At 42.8% G+C, this 26,216-nt stretch overlaps 2 protein-coding genes and 1 long non-coding RNA gene across 3 annotated transcripts; all 3 read right to left on the bottom strand.

The window, feature by feature from the left end:
- Nucleotides 1–2,122: 2,122 nt before the first annotated feature.
- Nucleotides 2,123–3,802, bottom strand: LOC123107546 (uncharacterized). The gene is made up of 2 exons (XR_006451695.1): nt 3,707–3,802; nt 2,123–3,621 (listed from the first exon to the last, which is right to left on the bottom strand). It is a non-coding gene; the product is annotated as an uncharacterized lncRNA (long non-coding RNA).
- A 4,035-nt stretch (nt 3,803–7,837) lies between these two features.
- LOC123107545 (F-box/kelch-repeat protein At3g23880-like) lies at nt 7,838–9,331 on the bottom strand. The gene is made up of 2 exons (XM_044529519.1): nt 9,237–9,331; nt 7,838–9,140 (listed from the first exon to the last, which is right to left on the bottom strand). The coding sequence occupies exon 2, from the start codon at nt 9,136–9,138 to the stop codon at nt 8,014–8,016; it is 1,125 nt and encodes a 374-aa protein (XP_044385454.1). The 5' UTR covers nt 9,139–9,140; nt 9,237–9,331; the 3' UTR covers nt 7,838–8,013.
- A 3,460-nt stretch (nt 9,332–12,791) lies between these two features.
- Nucleotides 12,792–14,670, bottom strand: LOC123107544 (F-box/kelch-repeat protein At3g23880). Its single transcript, XM_044529518.1, has 2 exons — nt 14,529–14,670; nt 12,792–14,432 (listed from the first exon to the last, which is right to left on the bottom strand). Exon 2 carries the CDS (start codon nt 14,428–14,430, stop codon nt 13,180–13,182), a length of 1,251 nt encoding a protein of 416 aa, XP_044385453.1. The 5' UTR covers nt 14,431–14,432; nt 14,529–14,670; the 3' UTR covers nt 12,792–13,179.
- Nucleotides 14,671–26,216: the final 11,546 nt, after the last annotated feature.

The following is a 26,216-nucleotide window of genomic DNA, read 5'->3' as shown; positions in this document are numbered from 1 at the left end:
CCCGTTGGCAGGTCGATAGTGGCTCCGGTGGCCGGGTTCAGCACCCACAAGGCCTCAGAGTAATCTTCCCAGCTGAAATAGACGAGGTCTAGCCGCGCGCTCAAAACAATGAGGCTATCCTCCTTGCTTGTGAACCGGCCAATGGCATCGCCCGTGATTTTCATAACAAACGTGTACCCGGCGCTTGGAATCCTCTTCACGACGTTGCCCGACAAATCCGAAATCGCGACGCCGCTGACCCTGGTTCATTTTTTTCATGAACATTTGTTGTCATTTTTTTCTCTATACTTATGAATTTTGAGTTTTCACTTTTTTCTCTCTATTTTATAAATTCACTATATAAATTATATTGGGTAGGCATTTTAAACAGTATTCAAGAATAATTATTTTAATTTTTAATAAGTGTCCACATACTTTGAAAATGTTCATGTAATTTACGAAATACTTCATTATTTGGAATTTTTCATATTTTTTAACAAACATGCATGATAAATATTTACAAAAACACAAGGAAAAGTTTTTAATAATGGATGAGGTTTTTTAAATATTCAATGAACTTTTCTCAAATACACGAGGAACAGTTCTAAATACACGAGGAACGGTTTTAAAATAAATGATGGATATTTTAATAGATATTTGTTGTTGTTTACATCCTTTTTATTTTATAACCTGCCGGAAATCTATATTGGTTCATTGTTTCTTAATATTTTTTAATTTTGCCAACCTTGCTATCTTCTCCTTGAGAAAATGTCACAAAAATATCAGTTCATTGCAAGGAGCTTTTCATGGGTTTTGGATCGACATGTTAAGATTCCAGGGTCAACCTATTACTCCCTCTAATCCTAATTATTGACGCAACCTCTGTACAATATCCATTTTACATTGTATAGAGGTCATGTAAATTAATTCGGATCAGAGGGACTACTATTTTAACTTCTATACATCCAGACCAACGAGCAGGATGGAATATAATGAATGTGAAGACATTAGATGACTTTCGAGGTAAGCATTGACGTTGTAGTCACAAGATCAAGTGCGTGCAATTTGGATCAGCCTCAAGCCTACACATACCAAGTCAACAACTGTTGCTTGACTGTGGAATGGAAGTCATGATTGGGAAGTTGAAGTAACTAATGAACTGCGGGTAAGCCGTCGATTGTCCTATATGTTAATCGTCATTCACCTTTCATAGATACCCTTTGACCTTGTACCAAGCACTATACATCTGATTGGCATCAATTGACTACAACCTACATGGCATCTAATAAGATGCAAGGATTTCCAGCTTCCATTCACCAGGAGGCCAACCATTCTCGCCCAGATAGATTATAAATTTGAAGATACAAGATAGAGCGAGTTTTTCAGAAATTGATTGGTAATTTAAGGTACCAAAAGCTAGATTAGAATCAACCACCTTGTTCGTTGACGAAAAGAGTTATAGAAGGCATTAATTCTATTGGATGTTAAAGATAAATTTTATGTGAGAAGTGCCTTACACGTGCATGTCTACTAGTATACCAAAAGAAACCCTGGTTCTTAGAAAATTTCAGAGTTTCTGTATATGTTCTGAACTTCATCCAAAATAAAATAAAACAGAGAACGTGTTCTAAAAGGCATCCACGTGAGCACAGATCTAAAAATGGAAGAGAATCCTAGTCACAATACCAAAATCCATAACACCCAATTTTCCAACTAGTACCAGACACAAAAGACCAAAATACCCCGTGCGGTAAGTACACTCTTTGTACAGTAAGCCTTGATCTTCAGAGTTGGGGTTCTGAGTTCTCTCTTCATCGCAGAAAAGCTCCTTGCCATCATTTCCATTTTACATGGAAGCAGCAGAGAAGAGAGCTTGTAAATTACCACAACCAGCAATTACGGGACTTCTTTTCAAATATTCACTCGATATGTGTTACCCACAGATCAGCAAATAGATTCATCATGAGTTCGTTAATTTTGTGTCCCTTCAAAACTGAAGCAGAAGATGAACTACAAGCACAAAAATCAGTAAAAGAATGGTGACAAAAGAAAGTCGCCAAGAGATTGAAGGATAACAGTGAAGCAGAATATGTGACTCAGTGACACCAATGACACCAGGGTAAAGAGCATGATCGGTTTGGCGTCAAAGGGTAAAGAGCAGCGTATTATATTTTGAAACACCACATTGAAAAGCTTGTTCGTTACAAACTGGTCATTGACCAAACTCCTGAAATTGCCATACAAAACGGGACAAACAAAAAACTGCAAATCTTCTCATGCAAAATGTACCGGAGATAAACATAATAAACTTTCAAGGCACAAAAGTACTTTTTTATTGCCATGCATCAGTACAATGCCTCACTAATTGTTCCCATGCACAACATAAGGTAAACATCCAGCATTATTCAACTCATCACTGACAGCTACTCTATAAACTCAGCAGGCTTCCTGTGTAAATGCCAATGGATTGGGAACCTCTCAGTTTTAGTGCATAACCATAAGTGTCGTTTCTTGGATCATAACTTAGCAGAAATCCCTCTCCTTGCTCTCCATCACTAAGTAAACCTTGTAGACCATCCACCCCACTGAAGAAAATCGTCCCATCATCTAACATCAGAAAAGGATACCTATAAAGCCTAGAAACATGTGAAGGCATGTTGTATTTCTTAACCCAGATACTTTTCTCAGAATCTGACAAAAACCACAAGTCCATAGATTTGTGAAGAATATTATGAAACAGAACTAAGCAGCCGTTCAACTCAGCCAATGATAACTGGAGGTCAAGTTCTGCGTAACTGTAATCATCGTTCTCTTGCACAAACATCTGCACCTGTTCTGGACCAGGTAGAACACCCCACTCCTCTGTCTCAAGGTTGAACGACGCTATGCTACCAGGCTCAGTGATTAAAACCCCGGGGTATTACAGTATGTGGGGTAAAAATCCATCAAGAAGTAGATCACCGCATCAAGTCTCATCTGGCGACGGGCACAGATATGGGACGGAGGGTCCTGCTTTCTCCTCCAGCATCCATGGTTGGTGTCATCGAAGGTGATAACCTCACTTACCTGCCGGTCATCAATGCTAGAGACACGGAGCGCCTTGTACTCTCTGGTAGAGGAGACATGCCCAAAAGCACAGGACTCAAAATGGCAGAGCCTTTTCCCCTCTAGCTCATGCTCCAATTCCTCTGAGAAGCCCAACGGCAAGGCGATAGTAGCTCCAGTGGCCGGGTTGAGCACCCAGAAGGCCCGAGAGCAGACAACCCAGCTCAAACAGATGAGGTCCAGCCGCGTGCGCACAACACGGATGCTGTCGAACATCAGATCAGATTTGTACTTGGTATTCGGAATCCGCTTCACCACGTTGCCCGACAGATCCAAAATCTCGACAACGTTGTGATTACCGTCGTCTCCGTAGGCCACGGCGAGGAGCGGGGGCTACTTGTGGTGGCGGGACTTGTGCGCCGCGACGAAGAACGGGTTGGAGGTGAGCGCGCGCCAGGCCGGGCAGACGGCGCGGAGGCGGCAGAGCTCCTTGGCCGGGATGCGGAGGAGGACCTCGTACAGCGCATCCGCGGGCAGGTCGCCGGAGAAGGAGGCGGCAGGAAGCGGGCGCAGCTCCGAAGACGACATCGCCGTCTGCTGTGGTAAGTAGATGCCGTCGGTGAGCAAGCGAGGGTGCCAAATCTACGGCGGATTCAGATGGGGGAGGAGGAGTTGGCCTTACCGAGAGCGCTGGCGGTGAGCAGCCGGGCGGCCGAGCGGAGGGGAAAGCGGCCGTCCGTCAGTGGCCGCCGCAGTGGTCGAGGGTTTGGAGAATAATTCATGTAAACTAAAAAGTGCTTGCATGGTTTTTTAATACACGATGAACATTTTTCAGATACACAAAAAAAAACTTCTTATAAAATAGTACATGACAAACATTTTTAAATACCATATAGACTTATTTGAAACACATGATAAATACTCCCTCCGTCCCATAATATAAGACGTTTTTTGACACTACACTAGTGTCAAACAACGTCTTACATTATGGGACAGAGTGAGTACTTTTTAAAATATATGATGAAATTTTTTAACACACATTGAAAAAAAAATTAAAATACATGGCAACAATCTAAATAATGAAGCATAGTTTTTAAACTAGACAAATCCCCAACGCATTGCTGCAGAAAATTAAGGATAAAAATGTAAACGAAATTGTATATCAAAATTTAAATAATAATCATGAAGTTGTTCCTCATGAAATAATATATGAGAATATGCACAAACAAAGAGCACATAGATAGAATTTCATAGTTTATCGGCACATAAATTTCACAATATACATGTTGTTAGTTAAATTGTAGTATATAGTCATGAATTTGTCACATAGTGTCCATCTAGTATGTAAGTCAAATTCAGTATTAGTGTAAACAATGACCTCAAAATATCTTACTACCAAATTTGGAAACATGACTTGAGACAGCATACGTTTAAATTGCTATGGGTTGTTTTTGTATGTAATATAGGATACATAAAACTTGGGCAAATGTGATCAAATTCTGAAATTAAAATAGTGCAAATGACTTTGTTTTCAATTTAAAATCCATAAAACCGATTTGGTTGGAAAAAAAATCCAATCACGCAGTTTGATTGTTTTTGCAGTCAACAACATACAAAGATGAATGCCGGGGGATAAAGCATACACACTATTGTCCTGGTGTATCTTCGTATATTTGTGGACTAGATGAAGAAATGTTTGACCGTCAGATATTTTGAATACTGAAACAATAAGAATCAGAAGGAAATAAAAAATTTAAAATAGAAAATGAAATGCAGAAAAGAAAAAGGAAAGAAAACGAAAAAAGAAAAAAAGAGAAAACTAGAAGAAAAACACTAAAATCGGGTGAAACACTGTTTCCATGTAAAATCACATGGAAAACATGCGTGTGAAAAAATAAACCTGGGAAAAACCCGCCCCTGCCCTCTCCTACCAGGATGGCACACATCGTGGCGCTTTTTAAGCAACCGACCTGTATACTCTCTCCGTTTCATAATATAAGACGTTTTTGCAAGCTATTGTAGCTTGCAAAAATGTCTTATATTATGGACGGAGGAAGTATAGGTAATAAGTCGGTTAGAAACTTCTGTCTCCCTCTTCCTATATATTGACTCTGAGTAAGGTAGAACATGTGGTGGAAGGGGGCACGTACATGTGTAGTGATAGGTCTACATCTTATTTGTTTCTCCCTAGCTAATAAAGGAGCATTTGGATGGACACATAGTTTCTAATCTTGAGCTCAAATGCTCCTAAATGAATCCATAGTTTCTATCTTGAGCTCAAATGCTCCTAAATGAACAGTAAATTAAAAAAACTTTTAGAAAAAAATTGTGACAAACTTGAAGGAATATTTGGAGTTCATGCAAAAATTCATCACGAAATCACATTGGTGGAAGGCGTGGTAAAAAAAACAAAATCGGCGCTCTAAAAATGTTATTTTCAAACGCATTTTGGAGCTTTGATTTTGCTTTTCTTGCCACTAGTTCCACCAATGTGATTTCGTGATGAAACTTTGCATGAACGTCAAGCATTCCTTAAAGTTTGGCGCAAAAAGAAATCATAGATTTTTGTCTATTTATTTTGATTTTACTGTTCACACTAGGAGCATTTGAGCTCGAGATTAGGAAGATACTTTCCATTTGGATTGAGATCCATTGCTTTCTCTGACCATGTTCTTCTCCCCTGAGTCACTGTTGAGAGCAATGAGGTGAAAGGAGGAATTTTGAATGGTGGTAGCTCCTATGCCAATGCTTCCATGCCAGATCCATGGCGTTATGCGGCCTCGGTTGTCGGCACCCTCATCTCCTCTTTCTCTACTCTTTGCTACAGATCAAGATGATGTTGCAATACTGCCGCTTTCATTTTTTTCTATTAAACTGCAGGAAATCTATAGTGGGTCACATTTATCCGTTTATTGTATTTTCTGTCTAATCTTGCTATGTTTTCCTAGAGAAAATGTCACAAAAATATTAGTTCATTGCAAGAACTTTCCAAGGGTTTCGGATCAACATGCTAAGATTCCGGGGTTAAGTTGATAATGCTTTTACTTTTGTAAATCCACTCCAAAGGGTACAATGGAATATAATGAATATGAAGACATTAGATGACTTTCGAGGTAGCATTGATGTTGTTGTGACTTGTGAAGATAAGAATATCAGATGCGTGGGCGTTTCTCCAAAAAAAAAAAAATGGGCGTTCTGCATTCATCAAGTGATTTGGATCGGACTCAAGCCTATACATATGAGGTCAAGAACTTCTGTTTGACTGAGGAATGGAAGACAAATAAATGGTGTAGCATGACTGGGAAGTTAAAGTAACTAATGAGCTTCAGGAAAACCATCGATTATCATACATGTTCATCGTCATTTACCATTATAGATACCCTTAACCGTGTACCGAGCATTATACATTTGATTGGCATCAATGGACACCAACCTACATGTGACCCAATAGGATGCAAGGTTTTTCAGCCTCCACTTAGCGGGAGGCCACCAATAACCCATGATTCGGCCAAAGTTTCATTTTGATGGAGTAGGCATTTGCAGATGCAAGATAAATCAAGTTTTTTAGTAGTTGATTAGTGGGAGCGCATTCAGCGGGGTGGACTAAAATGCATTAACCAAAAGCAAACTGGTTCTTCAAAATTTTCCGAGTTTCTTCAGTACAGAATGTTCTGGGTTTCATACAGAAAATACAAGATAGAGAACATGTTCTACATGCCATCCACATAACAGCAGATACATGTTCTAAAGCAAGTATTTTAGAAGTTAATTGATGATTTTAGGCACTAAAAGCTTGATTAGAGTCAACAATTAGATGCTAAAGATAAATTTTATGTGAGAGGTCTTGTCACTGGTTCTCAGAAATTTTCCATGTTTCTTCAGTACTGAATATATGTTCTGAGTTTCATCGAGAAAAAGGACAAGAAACCATGTTCTAAAAGGCATCCACATAAATGCAGATCTAAAACTGGAAGACCAAAATCAGCAAAATCCAAGTATCCAACTAGCGTCCAGCGTGCGCGCGCGCACACACACACAAAAACTCTCTCTGTACAGTAAGCGCGCTCTTTGTACAATAAGCATTGATCTTCAGAGTTAGGTCATACTCCCTCCGTAAAGAAATATAAGAGTGTGTCGCAGAAGAGCTCCCTGCCACCCTCTGGATTTTACATCGAAGCAGTGGAAAAGAGAACCTATAAATTAACACGGCCAGAGATTGCATGAACTTCTTTTCAAATATTCATGCAGTATGAGCAGCCCACAGATCAGTGTCCTGGATTCCTTAGCTAAGAGCAGCAAATAGATCAATCATGAGTTCGTAAAAAAAAATCCCTTCACAACTGGAGCCGGCTACAAGCACAAAATTCAGTAAAAGACCGTGACAAGAAAACAGCCTCAAGACAGAAGAATAACATTGAAACAAAAGATGTGACTCAGCGTGACACCAACGTACACCAGGCAGTATTGAACATTCATCGACAACATAAATGTGAGACAATCATTATCTGTTCGAAGAAAGGAACAGATTATGCATTCATGTACTCATATGTTGCATTAGGAGCAGCATATTATATTTTGAAACACCGCATTCCGAAGCTTGTTTATCACAAACTGACTATAGCTATATAGCAACTTATTGACCAAACTCCTGAAAATGCCATACACAATGGCAAATCTTCTCATGCAAAACGTTACCGCAGATTGCGATAATAAACTTTAATTGGAAGGCACAAAAGTACTTTTTCATCGATGCATGCATCAGTACACTGTCTCACTAATTGTTCACATTACGACATAAGGTAAACAGCCAGTACGATGAATTATTCACCTCATTAGCGACAGCTACTCTATAAACTCAGCAGGCTTCCTGTGTAAATGCCAATTGAACTGGGGTCTCTCAGTTTTAGTTCATCAGTACATATGCCATTCCTTGGAGATCATAACATGGCAGAAATCCCTCTCCTTGCTCTCCACCACTTAATATACCTTCTAGGCCTTCCATCCCACTGAAGAAAATTCTCTCATAGTGTCATCTAACATGAGAAAAGGATACCAAAAAAGCCTAGCAACATGTGAAGGCAAGCTGTATTTCTTGACCCAGATACCTTTCTCAAAATCTGTCAAAAACCACAAGTCCATAGATACGTTATGAATATTATGAACCATAACTAAGCAAGGGTTCAACTCAGCCAATGATAACCCTTGTTCAATTTCGAAGACACTGTATTCCCCGTTCTCTTGCACAAACCTCTGCAGCTGCTCTGGACCATGTAGAACACCCATCCACTCCTCAGTGTCAAGGTTGAACGAAGCTACGCTACCAGGTTCAATTGTAAAAACCTCAGTTTCATAATAGGAGGAGCAAAATTCCATCAGGAAGTACACCACCCCATCGACGACCGCACATCTCATCTTGTGACTGGTACAGATATAGGACGGAGGGTACTGCTTTCTCCTCCAGCTTCCATGGTTGGTGTCAACAAAGGTGATAACCTCACATACCTTCCGGTCATCAACTGTAGAGATGCGGAGCGCTTTGTACTCCCTGATAGAGGAGACCTGCCCAAAAGCAAACGACTCATCTCGGCAGTCCCATTCCTTTATTCCCTTCACCTCTAGCTCATGCGCAATTTCCTCGGAGAAGCCCATTGGCAAGTCGATGGTAGCTCCGGTGGCTGGGTTCAGCACCCAGAAGGACCCAGACAGGGCATTCCTGTTGAAACAGACGAGGTCTAGCCTCGTGCGCACAACACCGATCTTGTCATTCTTGCCTGTGAACCGGCCAATGGCATCACCCGACTCGTTCACCAAAACAAGCTCATACTCAGTGCCCGGAATCCGCTTGACGACGTTGCCCGACAGATCCGAAATCGCGACGCCACTGACCCCACTGTCGTCGCGGTAGCCCATGGCGAGGAGCGGGGGAGCCGTGTGGTGGCGGGACGTGTGAGCCGTGACGAAGGGCGGGTCGGAGGTGAGGGAGCGCCAGGAGGGGCAGACAGCCCGGAGGCGGCAGAGCTCCTTGGCCGGGATGCGGAGGAGGACCTCGTACAGCACGTCCGCGGGCAGGTCACCGGAGCTGGAGATGGTTGGGCGCGGCCTCGAGGGCGACATCGCTGCGGTAAATAGACGGCGTGAGCAAGCGAGGGAGCCAAATTGACGATGGATTCAGATGGGGTTGCGTGCCGAGGAGACGGAGGAGTTGGTCTTACCAAGAGCGCTGGCGGTGGGCAGGCAATCGCCGGAGACGAGAATGCCGGAGGGGAAAGTGGCCGCCGCACTGGTCGAGGGTTTCGGCCTTTGGACAACAAGGAAGAAATGACAATGTAAGTGTCATTTCTTGGGTCATAACAATGCAGAAATCCCTCCCTATATATGCCCACGGAAACTATGATGATAATACACTTCACTGAAGAAGATCCTCCCATCATCTAACATCAGAAAAGGATTGATAGAAGGGCTAGCAATTTGTGAAGGCATGCTGTATTTCTTAACCCATATACCTTTCTCAAAATCTGTTAAAAACCACAAGTTGATGGATATGTTATAAATATTATGAACCATAACTAAGCAGCTGTTCAAGTCAGCTAATGATAACTGGAGATCAAGTTTTATGTAGCTGTAATGCTCGTTCTCTTGTACAAAACTCTGCACCTTTCTGGACCACGTAGAACACCCCACTCCTCCTCTCGAGGTTGAACGAAGCTATGCTACCAGGTTCAATCGTAACTAGATCGTTGATGGCGTGCGTTGCCGCACCCGTCTATTTTAAATGTTACTCCCTCCGTTCCTAAATATTTGTCTTTCTAGAGATTTTAACAAGTGACTACATACGAAGCAAAATGAGTGAACCTACACTCTAAAATATGTCTACATACATCCGTATATTGTAACCATTTGAAATGTCTAGAAAGACAAATATTTGGGAACGGAGGGAGTATATTATATTATTACAAATTTGCGTAAAAACATGAAGTCCAGTTCTAGGAAGAATGAAGTAAAAACCTGGAGTTCAAATTCCTGTAGAAATTTGGGATATAGGGCTAAGTTAGAAACTTAGAATGAACTAAAAATAATCAATGCACTTATGCAATAATATAGAAAAATGCACAAAACTACAAAACAAAACTGCCCAAGAGGGGGAGTAAATCTATAGTAGCTCAAATCGGAAGTGCAATACAAGGGAAGAAGGAAACAAAGACCTGACAAAGAATGAGCTAGGGATACCCGAAAATCATATTGCGCCAACGAAGTTGTAAGTATTTCTCCTTGCACTATAGAAAGTACCAAATTGATTCGAGGATCCATGTCTCAAATTCATGGCACCTACAAAGGCTGAATTGAAATTTAAAATACATATAGCTAACTGATGGGCATTGGCTCGCACTAAACGGAAACAACCAAAACAGTTGAATGAAAATAAAACTACCTAAGAGAAGCAAATGTTGCTATCCTCATTCTGAGTCAATTGCAGTCCGTGTTTCTTGTGAAACATGCATTTTATCTTATAAAAAACACACACTGTTAGCCTAACGATATTCATTTGTTGATCTATCTTCCAATGCATTGATACAAAACTAGTCGAAAAAATACTTCTTTTTAGTGACAAAAACTATATGGTCTAGCATCTCAAGGAAAAAAAGCAACATTAAGGGAAAATGCAAATATGGAGGAGCAGAAGAAAGTGAATCAGTGGGTAGACACGAAGAATTAAAAGCTGTAGAAATAAGGATGGGTCCAAAAAAAGAGAAACACCATGCGTCTAGCTTCAATAATGTGGAAAGAACAATTGTTATAATGTTATTTACAACCCATCTCACATCAAAGTTATCTGTCCAGATGTAAATAATCATGTCTTGAACAACAACTGTACAGCTTAATTATGGACTTAAAATTAAGCAAATTTGAATTAGAAAGTCAAAAGCAAATTCCAAGTAATTGTTCCATCAAATATACAATTTAGAATTGAACTATTCTCTTTTGTAACTGCTCTTCACTCTGTTTCTGCAAAAACAAGGAACTGCCATTGTACTGATTTTATTATTATATCAGTGCATCAATTATGTTCACTGCATTCTTCTTAGATGCTCACTCTCTGCAGATATGTCCATTTGTACAAAGAAATTAATGACACCAAAGAATAGACAGTAACATTAGAGATTCACTGCAGACTCATGTATCTTGATTCTTGAGACACAAATGAGGTAAGTATTTGAAAAAATCTTAACATTGTAGGTATCCAAGAAAATTAAAACAAAGCATAGCAGGTAAAAATTGTGAGCGAACAACATTTTGTACATAACAGCAGCATAACTAAGCCAAGCTAATATGGTAACTGGAATAACAGAAACAAACCTCTAGTTTCATCAAGTCCATACACAGAACTACAAACAGTAAAAAATTCTGCAAATGCCAGTAATCATTTCAAACCACACAAACTGATCTGCTGCTACATATTTATTTCATTCTAGCTATATTATATTTGTAAACAGAAATGGTACAAAGCCCTGCTATGTTCGAGCCTTCCAGGAAGAAATTTGACAAAGCAAACAACTTTGGCATGCTCATACGAGAAGAGAGAATTAATGCATCAAACATGCACTAACTGGATAGCAGATGGTACAAAGGTAAAGAGATTAAACTTGCTTGGAACAAAATGTGAAAAGTAAAAGTATCTTCTATTGGAGAATAGTAGTACTTTGAATGACAATTGAAAGAACCAAAAACAGAAGTCCATGGAACATCTCCCAAGTCCAAACAGATTTTCTCTTGAACTGCTTTTTGAAAGCCCCTCGCATAGTCACTGTGATGATCTAATCACTACAATAGTTGCCATATGGACTATCACTCCTACAGTGTAGCAAAACTACCGACATGGAAACACAAAAAACTGAGCATTGTAATCAAAGTTGAATATTTATCTTTACTCTCTAGCACAAAACAATATGTATGTCAATATAGGGCATGTAGAGAAAGTGAATTGTACTATAGTCTGTAGTAGATATAGTTGAACACAATACAGGGTGAAATGATAAGGAACTTCTGTGCATGTTAGCTCTCTCTATATATTGCCCAACTTCAAACTGACAACCATCAAAGGCAATATCTTTTGGTTCCCTCCCTTATAGAGTTAATTTACAACTATAGACGATTATCTTATCAAGTAACCTGCAGTACAAAAAAGTTATTTAAGAGATTTAGCATATCGCGAACTTCATGGTCTATTCTATGCGAGTGAGTGGCAACAACTCAGGTCTTGTATCTTGTTAAACGCAGATTGACCAGTAGCCTTTCTAAATTGGAAGGGATACAGTCTCATTCTTTCCATGATGACTACATAATCTGGATATGTTACCTGAGCGCAAACCAAACGTGTCGGAAGTGCTTCCTAGAAATATTCCGAGTTTCTTCCGCACTTAATATATGCTCCAAGTTTCATAAAACAAATAAATAGGGAGATACTAGAGAACAACTTCTATATAGCATCCACACAAGTGCAGGTCTAAAATTGGAAGAGACTCCCGCACTCACAAGAGCAATATCCGTACAGTAAGCTTTGATAATCCCATTTTACATGGAAGTAGCGGAGAAGCAAGCTTTCAAATTACCAGAGCCAGAGATTACACTTACTCATTTCAAATATTCATTCAATATGAGCTGCCTCCAGATCAGTGTCCTGGGTTCGTAGCTAAGAACAGAAAATCTATTCATTGTGAATTTGTCAATTTTTGCCACTTCAAAATTGGAGCGGATTACAAGCACAAAATCCAGCAAAAGAATGGAGACAAAAGAAAGCAAGCCTCAAGACAGAAGATTAACAGTCAAACAATATCTGTGATTGACTGACACCAATGCGTTAAGGAACCTTTTTTTAAGAGAATTCTCAAGGAACCTTAATGCCATACTACAACTTGCAGCTTTATAATTTGGTATGATAACATGAGGCATCATACTCTATCAACGTCCTTAGTTCTAATAAAATTCCAACATACAAAGAAGACTGCAAATCTTCTCATGCAAAATATATCAGAGATTAACATAATATACTTTGAAGGCAAAGTACTTTTCCATTGATGCATGCATCAGTACATTGTCTCACTAATTGTTGACATTACCCAGCCAGTTGCATCATTCACCTCATCATTGACAGCTACTCTATAAACTCAGCAGGCTTCCTGTGTAAATGCCAATGGATTGGGAACCTTTCAGTTTTAGTGCGTCGGAGTCATTTCTTGGATCATAACTAAGCAGAAATCCCCCTCCTGGCTCTCCACTACTAAGGAAACCTTGCAGATAATCCTTCCCGCTGAAGTAAATTCTCCCATCATCTAATACCAGAAGAGGGTATAGACGAGGCCTAGCAACATGTGAAGGCATGATGTATTTCTTGACCCACATACCTTTCTCGGAATCTGCCAAAAACCACAAGTTCATAGATACCTTATGGATATCATGAACCATAACTAAGCAATCATTCAACTCAGCCACTGATAACTCAAGTCCAAGTTGTATGTAATGGTAATTCTCGTTGTCTTGCACAAAACTCTGCACCTGTTCTGGACCACGTAGAACACTCCACTCCTCCGTCTCGAGGTTGAAGGAAGCTACGCTACCAGGTTCAATGGTAACACCCCCAGTTTCAAAATAAGAGGAACAAAAATCCATCAGGAAGTACACCACACCATCGATGACCGCATGTCTCATATTGCGACTGGTACAGATATGGGAGGGAGGGTCCTGCTTTCTCCTCCAGCTTCCATGGTTGGTGCCATCAAAGGTGATAACTTCACATACCTGCCGGTCATCAATTCTAAAGACTCGGAGCGCCTTGTACTCTCTGGTAGAGGAGACCTGCCCAAAAGCACACGACTCGACTTGGCAACACCACTTGTCTATTCCCTCCACCTCTAGCTCATGTTCCAATTCCTCCGAGCGGCCCGTCGGCAAGTCGATGGTAGCTCCAGTGGCCGGGTTCAGCACCGAGAAGGCCTGAGGGTAATCAATCCAGTTGAAACAGACGAGGTCTAACCGCGTGCGCACAACACAGATGCTATCGTTCTTGCTTGTGAACCGGCCAATGGGATCACCGGACTTGTTCACCCCAACAATCTCATACCCGGTGCTTGGAATCCGCTTCACGACGTTGCCCGACAAATCCGAAATCGCAACGCCGCTAACTCCACTGCCGTCGCGGTAGCCCATGGCGAGGAGCGGGGGCGCAGTACGGTGGCGGGACTTGTGCGCCGCGACGAAGAGCGGGTCGGAGGTGAGGGCGCGCCAGGCGGGGCAGACAGCGCGGAGGCGGCAGAGGTCCTTGGCCGGGATGCGGAGAAGGACCTCGTACAGCGCGTCCGCGGGCAGGTCACCGGAGCTGGAGATGGTTGGGCGCGGCCTCGAGGGCGACATCGCTGCGGTAAATAGACGGCGTGAGCAAGCGAGGGAGCCAAATTGACGATGGATTCAGATGGGGTTGCGTGCCGAGGAGACGGAGGAGTTGGTCTTACCGAGAGCGCTGACGGCGGGCAGGCAATCGCCGGAGACGAGAAGGACGGAGGGGAAAGTGGCCGCCGCACTGGTCGAGGGTTTCGGCCTTTGGACAGCAAGGAAGAAGGGTACCGACTCCCGACCGAACTCAACCAAAATGGGCCTCAGCCTTCACTGCCTTTTGCGACCTGAGAAGTTATGGCCCAACGCTTGGTTGTGTTCGCGTTTTCTTTCTCTTCTTTTTGCGACCCAAGAATTCTTGGCTGATGCTGCGTCTCTTGCTGCAGCAGCTGCCAAGCTCAACTTGACCTAAGCCACCGTCTTCACTCTTCTTTAAAATATTCGGATAACTAGCATTGATCTTGTATTCAAAAAGAAAGTTTGGACCCCTTTGCACATAGTTTACGCCACAAAAGCCATGCTAAACGCTGGTTTAAAGGAGAATACCGAGGAAGATGGAAAGAAAAACTGTATCAAATTCAAAAAGGAAAAACATGCACAAATTTGTATTTACGAATATGTTGATGTGGCCTTTAATCCAGCCGTGGCAGGAAATGAGGCATTATTTGGAGTGCTCCTAAAAATGAATATTCTAATCATTCGATTTTCAGTCAAGCGGCAGTCCGAATATTTATTATATTTTGCAGCAGAAGCTATGGGTTTACTGTTAAGAAAAAACTTAGGGTTTAAGCATACCCTCTATTCCTCCGCCTTATCGGTGTGCCGCTGTCTTCCTTCCTCTCGCGATCAGGATGCCCCCCTCCCCCTCCCGACGCCCTCTCCCCCCGCCATCACCGGTGTGCGTCACCCGGCAAGGCCCAGGCGCCCCCTGCTTTTCCCCTCTCGAAGGTGCTAGGGAAACCCTAGGACATATCCGGGCAGCAGCGTCGTCGTCGTCGCATTCCTTCTTGAAGTTGTTGCTTGATACGCGGCATTTCGGAGTACTAGGAGTGTGGTGGGACAACTCCGGAGGGCGCAATGGTGGTTGGTCATCCGTGTTTCGTTGAGTTGCCGTTGTTGGCATTAGTTTCTCTTTTCTTTTGGGCTTGATGTGTTGTTTGCCCCAGCAGGTGTTCCGTGTGGTTGCTAGGGGTAAGCCTGTTTCGAGAGAGGATGGGGCCCACTTATACTGCTAAATCTAGAGTCGATAAGCTTTCAAGTTTAAACTAACCTGTTTCCAAATAGAGTCCAGGTGCGATTAACAACTAGAATATAATTCACCTTTAATTGAACACTACTAGACACATGTTAGTTGTGCGCTAACGACTAATTATGTAGAGTCAGGGATGTATTTTGACCATCAACCTAGTTCCCTTCTAATTAATTGTTCCCACGTAATATTTCCAATATATGTATATTGTATTCCAATATTAGTCGACCAGCCTCATCAAGCAAACCCTTAAGTATATAATCCAGCAAGAATTAATTCCAGCATTGATATTACAATGTCGACTAGCTTATAGACATTAATTCCATCAATAAGCAACTCCATCTATCAAAGATAATAATTCCGTGCTTACACAGAGCATGTTTGCACAAAGAGGTTCATGAATAATTAACAAGCAATATTTGGATATAGTTGAAGGGCACAAATTCGTACATTTACTTCTCACTGCTTCGGCTATCAAGGCCTTGGGTTCGAACTCAATTTCCTTCTTTTCTTGTTGCAGGACATTGGTTGATGCTGTTGAAGCAAGGAATTTACTTGAAAATCCACGACATTGGAGGATCATACCTCTACTTGCAGATTTCTTCAATATTGCTTCACGCCACAACTCTTTCAAAGGTCACACACATTCCCGGGATCAAGAATCTCCTTGCCCACTCTCTAGCCAAGAAGGCTTTCTTATGCAGATCTTCCTGTAGTAGCTCTTTCCTTTGCAGTAGAGCCTCCTGTGAGAATAGCTGGAAGCGCGTGCGTTATGCAGGGGCGCGTTGCATGTTATAAAGGCCTAGGCCGGCGGCTTATAAGTAGTTAGGATTAGGTTAAGTGTGGATTGATCTCCAAGCTAACTATATGATCATATCTCAACAACCTAACCTATCCTAACAATATACAACACATGTACACCACGCCCTAAGCTAACCACGGTTCATAACAACACCGTGACATACATTACAATGTTTAACACTCCCCCTCAATCACAACTGTCTAAGTTGAGATTGCATCTAAAAACCTCCAGCTGCCGCAGTGATAGTGGCTTAGTGAAGCCATCCGCTACTTGATCACCAGTAGGAACAAACCGAATATTCAGAAGCTTGTTTGCAACCTGTTCACGAACAAAATGATAATCAATTTCGATGTGCTTTGTCCTAGCATGAAAAACAGGGTTGGCAGAGAGATAGGTAGCACCAAGATTGTCACACCAAAGTGACGCTGCAGGTGGTTGACGAATGCCCAATTCTGTCAGCAGATTTTGTACCCAAATGATCTCAGCAGTGGTATTTGCTAAGGCCTTATACTCAGTTTCAGTACTCGACCTGGACACGGTAGCTTGCTTGCGTGCACTCCAAGAAATCAAGTTACCACCAGAAAAGACTGCAAAGCCCCCAGTGGACCTTCGATCATCAGGACACCCTGCCCAGTCTGCATCTGAAAAGGCACTACACTACTAGGGAAAACCTTATACACAGAATCTTAGTAGCAGCGCGGCATAAAAACAGGCGATGCTGCTAAGTAGTAGCAGCGCGGCTACGGAAAGCTCGCTACTGGTGCAAACTTAGCAGTAGCGCGTGACGCTTAAACCGCGCTGCTACAAAAATCCACCGACAGTACACAACGACATAAGTTTACTAGTAGCGCGGCACCAGGGAGCGCGCTGCTGCTAATGCCATAGTAGCAGCGCGCTTTTTTGTCACCTCACTGCTGCTAATTTTGAAATTGTGCACAGGGTTGGCCCGTTTAGCAGTAGCGCGTGACAGGAAAGCGCGCTGTTGCTACGCTCTTAGCAGCAATGCACTTTCTCTCCCGCGCTACTGCTAAGACGCAACACCCACCACCTTTTCCACCTCCCCTCCCCATCTCCTCTCCTCCCTTTCCCCTACCTCCCACATCCTCCCTCTCTCACTCTTCTTCTTCCTCAATACTTCTCCCCCCATTACTCTCCCTCTTCTACCTACCTTTCTCTCTCTTCATTACTCCTAGCTATAACTACACCACCTCCATTAATTCATCTCCTTTCTCTTTTTCCTCCCCCCTCCACTAGTTGAAATTGTCTCCTCCCAAATTAGCTAGCTAGGTAGATGTAGCATTTAGTTAAGTGACCTATTTGCCCCCTAACTAGATCTTTCTTTGTCAAGAAGAGCTTTGTGCACTTTTGACCTCCCTACATCATCATCTCCACCGTGTGCTCGATCTTGAGATAGAGGTGTGATTAATATTTCATGCTTTTGCAAAATGGAAATATATGTTCCTATTTTGTATACACACTTAATTAGCCATTATTATGCATGGGTCCAATGATGTAATATATATATATGTTCCTATTTTGTATACACACTTAGCCATTATTATGCAAGGGTCCAATGATGTAATATATATGTTCCTATTATGCTGAGGAAAAGAAAAAAGGGAAACTGGTTATAGCAGTAGCGCTTTCGTGAAAAAGAGCTACAGCTAGTCAAGGTAGCAGTAGCGGTTTCTGCAGAAAATCGCTATAGCTGCTCGTAATAGTAGTAGCGCGTTTCGTGTAAACGCGCTACTGCTACGTCTACTTAACCCAAAATTCTCCCTCTCCCTGCTTCATCCCGCCTCTTTTCCCCCAAATCCCCACTCTCTCTTCCCCGGCCCCGTCGCACCGCCGCGCCCGCCCCCGACCCCGACCCCGCCGCGCCCGACCCCGGCGCGCTCGCCCCCGACCCCGCCGCCCCCGACCCAGGCGCGCTCGCCCCCGACCCGTCGGCCCTCGCCTCCCTCCTCTGCTTCCTCCCCTCCCAACCTCGGCCGTCGTCGGGCCTGCCTCCTCGCCCTGCACCCTCTGTAAACCACCCCTCTCTCTCTCTCTCTCTGCTAGCTAGGGTTAATTTACTTAGGTTTTAGTTATGTTAATTAGGTTATCTATTTAGTTATGAATTTAGATAGGTTTCAAAATTTGCTGAATTTATATGCAAATTTGAACTGGACATGTGATATGTGGATATGTCATGTTTTGGTAAATGATCCGAGTTGCCTATGTTACGCCGGAATGTTGATTCATTTCCGTTCCGGTGAATTTCAGGCGCTCGATATGTCCATTTTTTAGCAAAGGTCATGCCAAAATTTCCCGTGAATAAAGGCATGATTTGTGCTACATAGTTGGCATATCGAGTGCTGGCACATAGATTTCTTTTTTATCTCATTTATCATTTATTCATACCTTTAGAAATAAATGAGGACACTTAATCATAGGAAACATGTCGAACAACGAAGAAACTGGGCCTTCTGACCAAGATGCAGACGAGATGGATTATGAGGGTGAACAAGACTACCTCGACTTTTTGACTGCTAAGCAAGGTTTGCAGGTCCGCCTCGATGATGGTACTGACGCCGACACCGACACCGACGGTGCCGGCACCGATGGCGGTGCCAAGACCGGTGGGGAAGGTACCGCCGGGGAAGATACCGGCGCCGATGCCGGTACCGAAAAGAGGCATAAGAAGCAGAGGATACGAAAACCTAACAAACTAGGGATTGGATGACTTGTGATCACAAAGATGGCACCTGGCAAGTTTGAGCCGTTAGAGCCGGAAGAACCTCGCAAGTGCTATGGGAACCAAGTAGGATGCATCCTACGGGAATGCGCGAGCATCAATGACGATGACTTAAGGAGTAAAGAACATTTGACGCAGTTGCTCCTAACGAAGTTGCACAAGAGATTCAAGTTCCCCGATCAGGATGATAACATAGAACAACCGTGGGATGACCCGAAGATGAAAAAGATTAACAATCACGCCATGGGCATGTTCAGCAATGATTTGGCCTCCTGGAAATCGAGGGTGAAACGAGCTATTGAGGCTGAGGAACCCCTGTCCAAGATTCTGGAGGAAAATCCAACACTTATGAAAGAGGAGTTCGAAAAGTTCAAGGACACTTGCGCTACCGAGGACGCCAAGGCTAAGGCTGCGAAATTCAAGAGCCTTCAGCAAAGGAACACGGGGAAGCATCGCCTTGGAAGCCATGGCTACCTCGGTAAAAGGCCCATATGGGATAAGGAGGACGCGGAACGTGAAGCCGCGGGTCTCCCAGACCCCTTCGCGAAGTTCACCAACCCCTTGGAGCATGACTTCATCAGGGCCCGCTACAAGTGGGACAAGGAAAAAAAGGTTTTTTACACGGACAAGATCACGAGGAAATTGATTAGACTACTGGAGAAGCAACACCAGCTTGCAGCCGAAAACCCTACTTCTCCGATGAGGCCCAAGTGGGACACCCCTCTCAACCGGGCCTTGAACGAACTTAAGGGACTCCCTTTGGGCCAGCGGCCGCAATATGGTCGTGTGCACGGCGCTGGAGATGGCGCCACGTGGAAGGTGTTTTACAACGAGGGCCCGGAGGCCAAGAAGCAGAAAAAGAAGTTTAGTCAGGCGGACATCGACGCGAAGGTGAAGCTTGCGGTCGAGAAAAAAGCAGCTGAGGACGCGAAAAAAGCAGCCGGGGATAAATATGAGTTGCTACAGCAGGCAGTCAATGCAGCTGTAACTGCCTGCAGAAATGATTTTGCTACTAACTTGGTTCCAGTTATCATCAACTGGACGAAGGAAAATCCAGACAAGACGGTACATGATTTCTCGTTGCCCAGTTTCGTCGGGAGCAACTCCATGAACAACAACACCATCGCACCATCACTTGCTCACGCAACTGGGCCTCCTCTCGCAGCCGATTCCGCTCATAGCAGCCCGTCCTCAGTCTCTGGCGCTCTTGGTGGGCCTTCATCTTTGGTTGAGCTCGACGCCGTCACGGTAATTACATGTCGCACCAACATATATATATATATATATAATATAATATAATATAATATTCCATTTTTGTTGCCTTTCGGATGTTTTACGCCACAGACATATGTGTTTGCAGGCGAAAGAAACCCCGTACACCATACTCTACTTGATCAAAGGCCAGAAGGTGGACGTGGGAAAGGGGATGATAATGGACCCCTTGCAACCCATGTTCCACAACCAGCCGATCCCTGCTGGGCACTTCAGGGTTAGCTTGTCCACTACAAGAAATATGTCAACTTATGACCACCACTATTGGTCACTGAATGGTCACAAATTTCCATTTATGACCTTTTTGTGACCAAAAACATAAGGTCAAAAGCTGGCCGTCATAAACTGACTATAGCGACCTTTCTTCTGGAATGGTCGTAGACGTTTATGACCAAAATACGTCTACTATGGCGTTTTGGTCACTAGCAACCTCCCCAGGCCACGTAGGCATCCAACGTGGCAATCTGACGTGGCACAAGATTCAGCCCGGTCCAATTCGGTTTTCTACATGGGCCTACCCCAACAATTCGGTCTTTTTAATATTTATTTTTTCTGTTAATTTTCGCTAGCTACATAGGCCTAGCCCAACAATTTAGCATTTTTATTTTCTGGGCCGTGGCCTTTTTGCAAACCATTTCATTAAGCCTATTTTTCTGGTTTTTCTAAAATACACAATGTTCTGATTCACTATAGTTTGGGCCATAGCCTTTTTAGAGCCCAAATATTATTTTGTCAAGTAGAACATTTGGTCTTTTTCATTCACAGATTTCAATTTACACATTTGAACAACAAAATAATAAATCTCTCAATTAACTGATTAAATCTAGAAATCATCCAGTCAAATACTCACAAGAGCACATACACGTTTTCACGTCCAACAAGTGCACATACAATCAAAAACAGATAAACAAGCACCAAAACTTGGTGGCAACATCAACTAAAACTATGGCACGCATCTCCAAGCTTCTTCTGATCTTCTATCACAGCAGCAGCAGCCTCGACGACATTAGATCCTGATCCAGATAAGCTATTAGTGAAATACACTGGAAGTAAATAATATTCTTTCAAGAGGCTAAAATTTATACATACATGCCCAAATGCCCCAATTCAGTAAACACTAAGCATGGCATAACAAAACTTCCAACAACTTGAATGCAACAGATTAACCTGATGTTGTTCTACAATAGTAATCTATACATACCTGCATGGTACATTGGTACAAAGTTTAGGTAATGAAATGAACATCACTATAACACTAACCTAAAAAAATTCCTATTCTACTACCACGACCATCCATTCAACTAACAATACTAGTAAGTGCACAGAGACTAACATCACAAGGCAGGAGACAATTATGACAATTTTGGCAAGTTGGAGAAATCGTTTAATCAGTTTTGGTATACTTAGGTTATGAGCCAAAATAGATCAAGCAAAAAAAGCAGTAACTGGTGATGCATGAGCATGGATATGGTACAAAATTGAGCATATTAACGTTAAGATTTGGGCCTTCCAACTTTACTGGTCATACATACATATACAGAATTGAGCATGAATCATTGGTCTTAGTTGTATATGAGACTAGTTGGGCTCTGTATTCTAAGCTCCAAGCAGGTTACAGAAGAAATTGAAGATGAACCGTATATAACAGACTAAAAAATCAAATAGAAACCCAAAAATTAAATACGAGTATAACATGAAGGATTACAACAGGTTCAATTCAATCAATTTCTAAAGCATTGAATCAGTAGCATAAGCATGCAACAACAACATAAGAATTTAATCAACAGCAGCGCGAGTATAAGCATTTAATTAGCAGCAACAACACAAGCAGCACCACCACCAGCACAAGTGCACACCTATTCAAGCTAGTAGCAGTCTAGCAGGCTAGCAGCAGAAGCATTCAGACAACTAGAGAAGCACAGTACAGCAGCAAAAGCATTGAAAGAGCAGCAAAGCAGGTTTGAACTGTCACATGCATATCTTATAAACTTAGGCAAGTGTTCTCAGGTTATCCTTAACATCATGCATTAACTTGGGTAATTAGCATCAAACAATACATATCAGTACAAGGCTAGGCAAGATAATAAAGACTTGGGAAAAGATAGCAGAGTTATAAAAAATGATATGTGCCCTTAAAGAGAGGGCAGTGTCAAGTGCGGCCATAGACATAGGCATTAGCCGCACCCACGACCCTTGGACACTCTCACAACCGAAGAGGAGGTCCCTTGCGTATAGTCTCCTTCGAGTCTACGAGAGAAAGAACAAGGTGAAGGTCAGTACGCATCAAGGATGCTGCTATTTTGGGTCAATCTAAGTCAAGGGCATAAGAGAATTTATTCAAAAAATAAAATAACATGTGAACATCTTGCACAAACTATCATCATTTATAAAAAATACAAAACAAATATGCATACGAAGGTGAAATATTACAAAGAAAGCACTCATCAGGTAGCAGAACAGGAGAATTAGTTAACACTATACATTGCAACTTCAGCAACTACAGAAAGGAAAAAAACATGGCACATCCATTCTCCAAGCATCCAGTGTATTATCAGAATGACGAAACTTTCATAACAAACAGAAAAGCATATGTGGTGGTAAGATGATCGACATACTGAATCTTTTATGGCGAGTTTGGCGAGTACTAGTTAAGCAAACAAACATAAAGAAGGACTAAAAGAATAAACCTTTGTAACAAAGTAACTAGAATTAGCACCAACTGCAAGATGACATGTGGTGCAGCAACTAATTATAGCTAAATGGGTTGTCCAAATACATAGATTATCATTAGATGGATGAAACCAACAAGATCCGATCATACAAATATTCCAGGGTATCTGACTTTGTTATCCAGAAATATCGCATGAGTGTAGTGCACACCAGGATAAATTGCAAGACGGAAACACTGGGAGCAAGCAACTGATGTAGTAATAAGCTTTCATGGAATTTTATTTTATGTCATGCTAAATGCAGCAGGCATGCATAACTTGATTCACAAGGCTGCACGCAACATACACAGTGAACTCTCATGAACAAACACACCACAGCTTTAAAAACAAAATTTCAAGCATCACAGTGCACCATACGAATCAACAATGAAACACTATAGTTCATCAATATCACTAGGCCCAACTAGTGTGTGGTGGGATATCGAACCATTTCGAATTTTTTTCAGTGGATTCCATACAGCAAGGGGGATTTTCCACAACTAGCTCTCAAGAACAAACACACCACAGCTTAAAAGGAAATTTCCAGCCTCACAGTGCACCATACGAATCAGTGGTGTGTACACAAAATATATACAGGTTCATCCAAAAACTAAACCAACCCCTACTGTGCTCACTAAACACCAGCACCCAGGCCCAACTTTGTAGCGATGATTACATAGACGCACTGCTAAACTAACGCGACATGTAAACCAGATCCACGCATCGAGAGCTAGCAGAGGAGGTCGGGACAGCTGCCAGAACCCCACATGAACAAAGCAAGGGTAATCCATCTAGAAAATGGCGCGTTTCTGGAACAGAAGCCCGGCGAGCGACGGCGAGAGCGAGAGCGAGCAAGCTAGGGGTCTCACCTTGAGGCCGATGTAGCGGTCGCTGTGCACCCTCTTGAAGTGCTTCACCCCCTTCTTCACGATCGCCTTCTTCAGCAAAGGCACCGCCATCTGCACAGCGCACGGAGGAAACTCAGTAACAGGAAGGCACGAAGGACCGGCGGCCGGCGATGGTGTATCCCTCGACGGATCTGCATCCACAAGGCGAAGTGAGAGAGGGGGTCAGCTACATCCTACCCGTGCGGATCGATCAGATCGGAGGGAAAAAACAAGCGGGGACGAGGGGCACCTACCCGTGCTGGTCCGCCATCGCGGCCTTGTCGGGGACGAGGGAGAGTTGGGGAGGCGTCCGGGCAACTTGGAGGGGTAGAGTCCAGCAGCAACCATCGAGGATGTGGCTGTCTCTAGCGTGGACGAGAGGCCGTGACGAAGGGGGAAGTCGGCGAGATGCAGAGCCCGGAGGAGCATCGGACGGTGAAGGAGCCGCGGCGGAGCGTGGCGTCAAGTGCTCGGAACGGAGCCGCCGTCGCGCTCCGGCCGCGGTCGTCGGAGACGCCGCAGAGCAGCCATGGAGACGAGGCTGCGGTGCCGGCCATGGACTCTAGAGAGAAGGAGGAGGGCGGCGCTACCGAGCGCGAGGGTGGATCGGCGGCGGGTGGGTGGGGGTGGCGGCGGGGCATGCCTCGATCGGATCTAGGGGATCGAGGGGAGAGGGAGAGGCCGAGAGGGTGGATCGGGAGTGGGTGGGTGGGTGGGTGGCGGCGGCGGGGATCGAGGAGGGTGGGTGGGTGGGTTAGGGTTTTTGTTACTCGGGAGAGGCTCCACCGTTGGATGGATGCACGATAGACGGCTCATATTGCGTCCAATTTGATGATCCGCGTGAAGGTGGTTCCTCGCGTCTCATTGGCCGGTTGTCTCGCTTTTGAATCTCAAAAAATTGGACTCAAATCTCTGATTTTTTTTAAAACATAACAATGGCATAGTTTGTCAAAATAATCTCGTATTTGCATTAGTGTGCATCTTGAAATGGCAAACAATGTTGCCAAATAGATCTTTAATTTTTATTGCACAAAAAAATCTTTTTCTATTTTCCGAGTGCATAAATGATTTTTTTGTGAAGAACCTACCAAATGTTTGTTCCAAAATAGCACCACTCCATTTTTTTCTAAAATAGTAGACCACATTTTATATAAAATTGACCAAATAGTTGCATGACAAAAGCTTTTGATCCACCTCTCGTGAAAAAACAATTTCCATTTTTTGAGTGCCCAAAATGAGATTTTTTGTGAAGGACCTACCATATATTTGTTGCAAAATTGTACCAAATCAATTTTATAAAATACTAGTACATATTTAATTCACAACTGACCAAATGGTTGGGTGTAAAAAGATTTGATCCACCTCTAGTGAAAAAGACAAATTTCCGCCGATTCAGCCGGAAGTGGGTCAAATTTGAACTGTAGCTGCCTTGTAGTTTGCTCTTTATTTTTTCCAAAAATCATTTCTAGGTACATAAGTATCTATTTAATCAGAGAAACACCAAAAAAATTCCAAGATTCAACCACTAGCTAGGAACAGTCATTCCCGCCGTTTTGACTGCATTTTGAAATAGGCATAATTTTTTTAAAAAAAATCAAAAAATTGGGAAACCTTCCCATTGTGTCATTATATGTGGCCAAGTTCCCAGGAAAAATAACAAACTTGTAATACGGCAATTATTTTAAAAAAGTGTTCTCAGAAACGAGCTATCATGTATGGAGATCAATGGCTTTCAAGCCAAATGATCAATCTTATGGCCACATTCATGGCATAGTTTGTTCAAATGATCTCATATTGTGCACAAGGGTGCATATTGGAATGGCAAACAATGTTGCCTAAGAAAGTTTTCATTTTCTTTGTACGAAAAAACCATTTTTCATTTTTCGAGTGCCCAAAAGGAGGTTTTTTTGTGAAGGACCTCCCAAATAATTGTTGCAAAATTGGACCAAATCATTTTTATAAAATACTAGGCCATATTTAATGCAAAATTGACCAAATGGTTGGGTGCAAAAAGTTTTGATCCACCTCTCGTGAAAAAGACAAATTTTCGCCGATTCAGTTGGAAGCGGGTCAAATTTGAACTGCAGCTGCCTCATAGTTTGCTCTTTATTTTTTCCAAAAATCATTTCTAGGTACATAAGTATCTTTTTAA

The sequence above is a fragment of the Triticum aestivum genome, chromosome 5A (assembly GCF_018294505.1).
Source record: "Triticum aestivum cultivar Chinese Spring chromosome 5A, IWGSC CS RefSeq v2.1, whole genome shotgun sequence".
NCBI lineage: Eukaryota > Viridiplantae > Streptophyta > Magnoliopsida > Poales > Poaceae > Triticum > Triticum aestivum.
The sequence above is the reverse complement of the archived record's forward strand: the minus strand, read 5'-3'. Positions and strand labels throughout refer to the sequence as shown.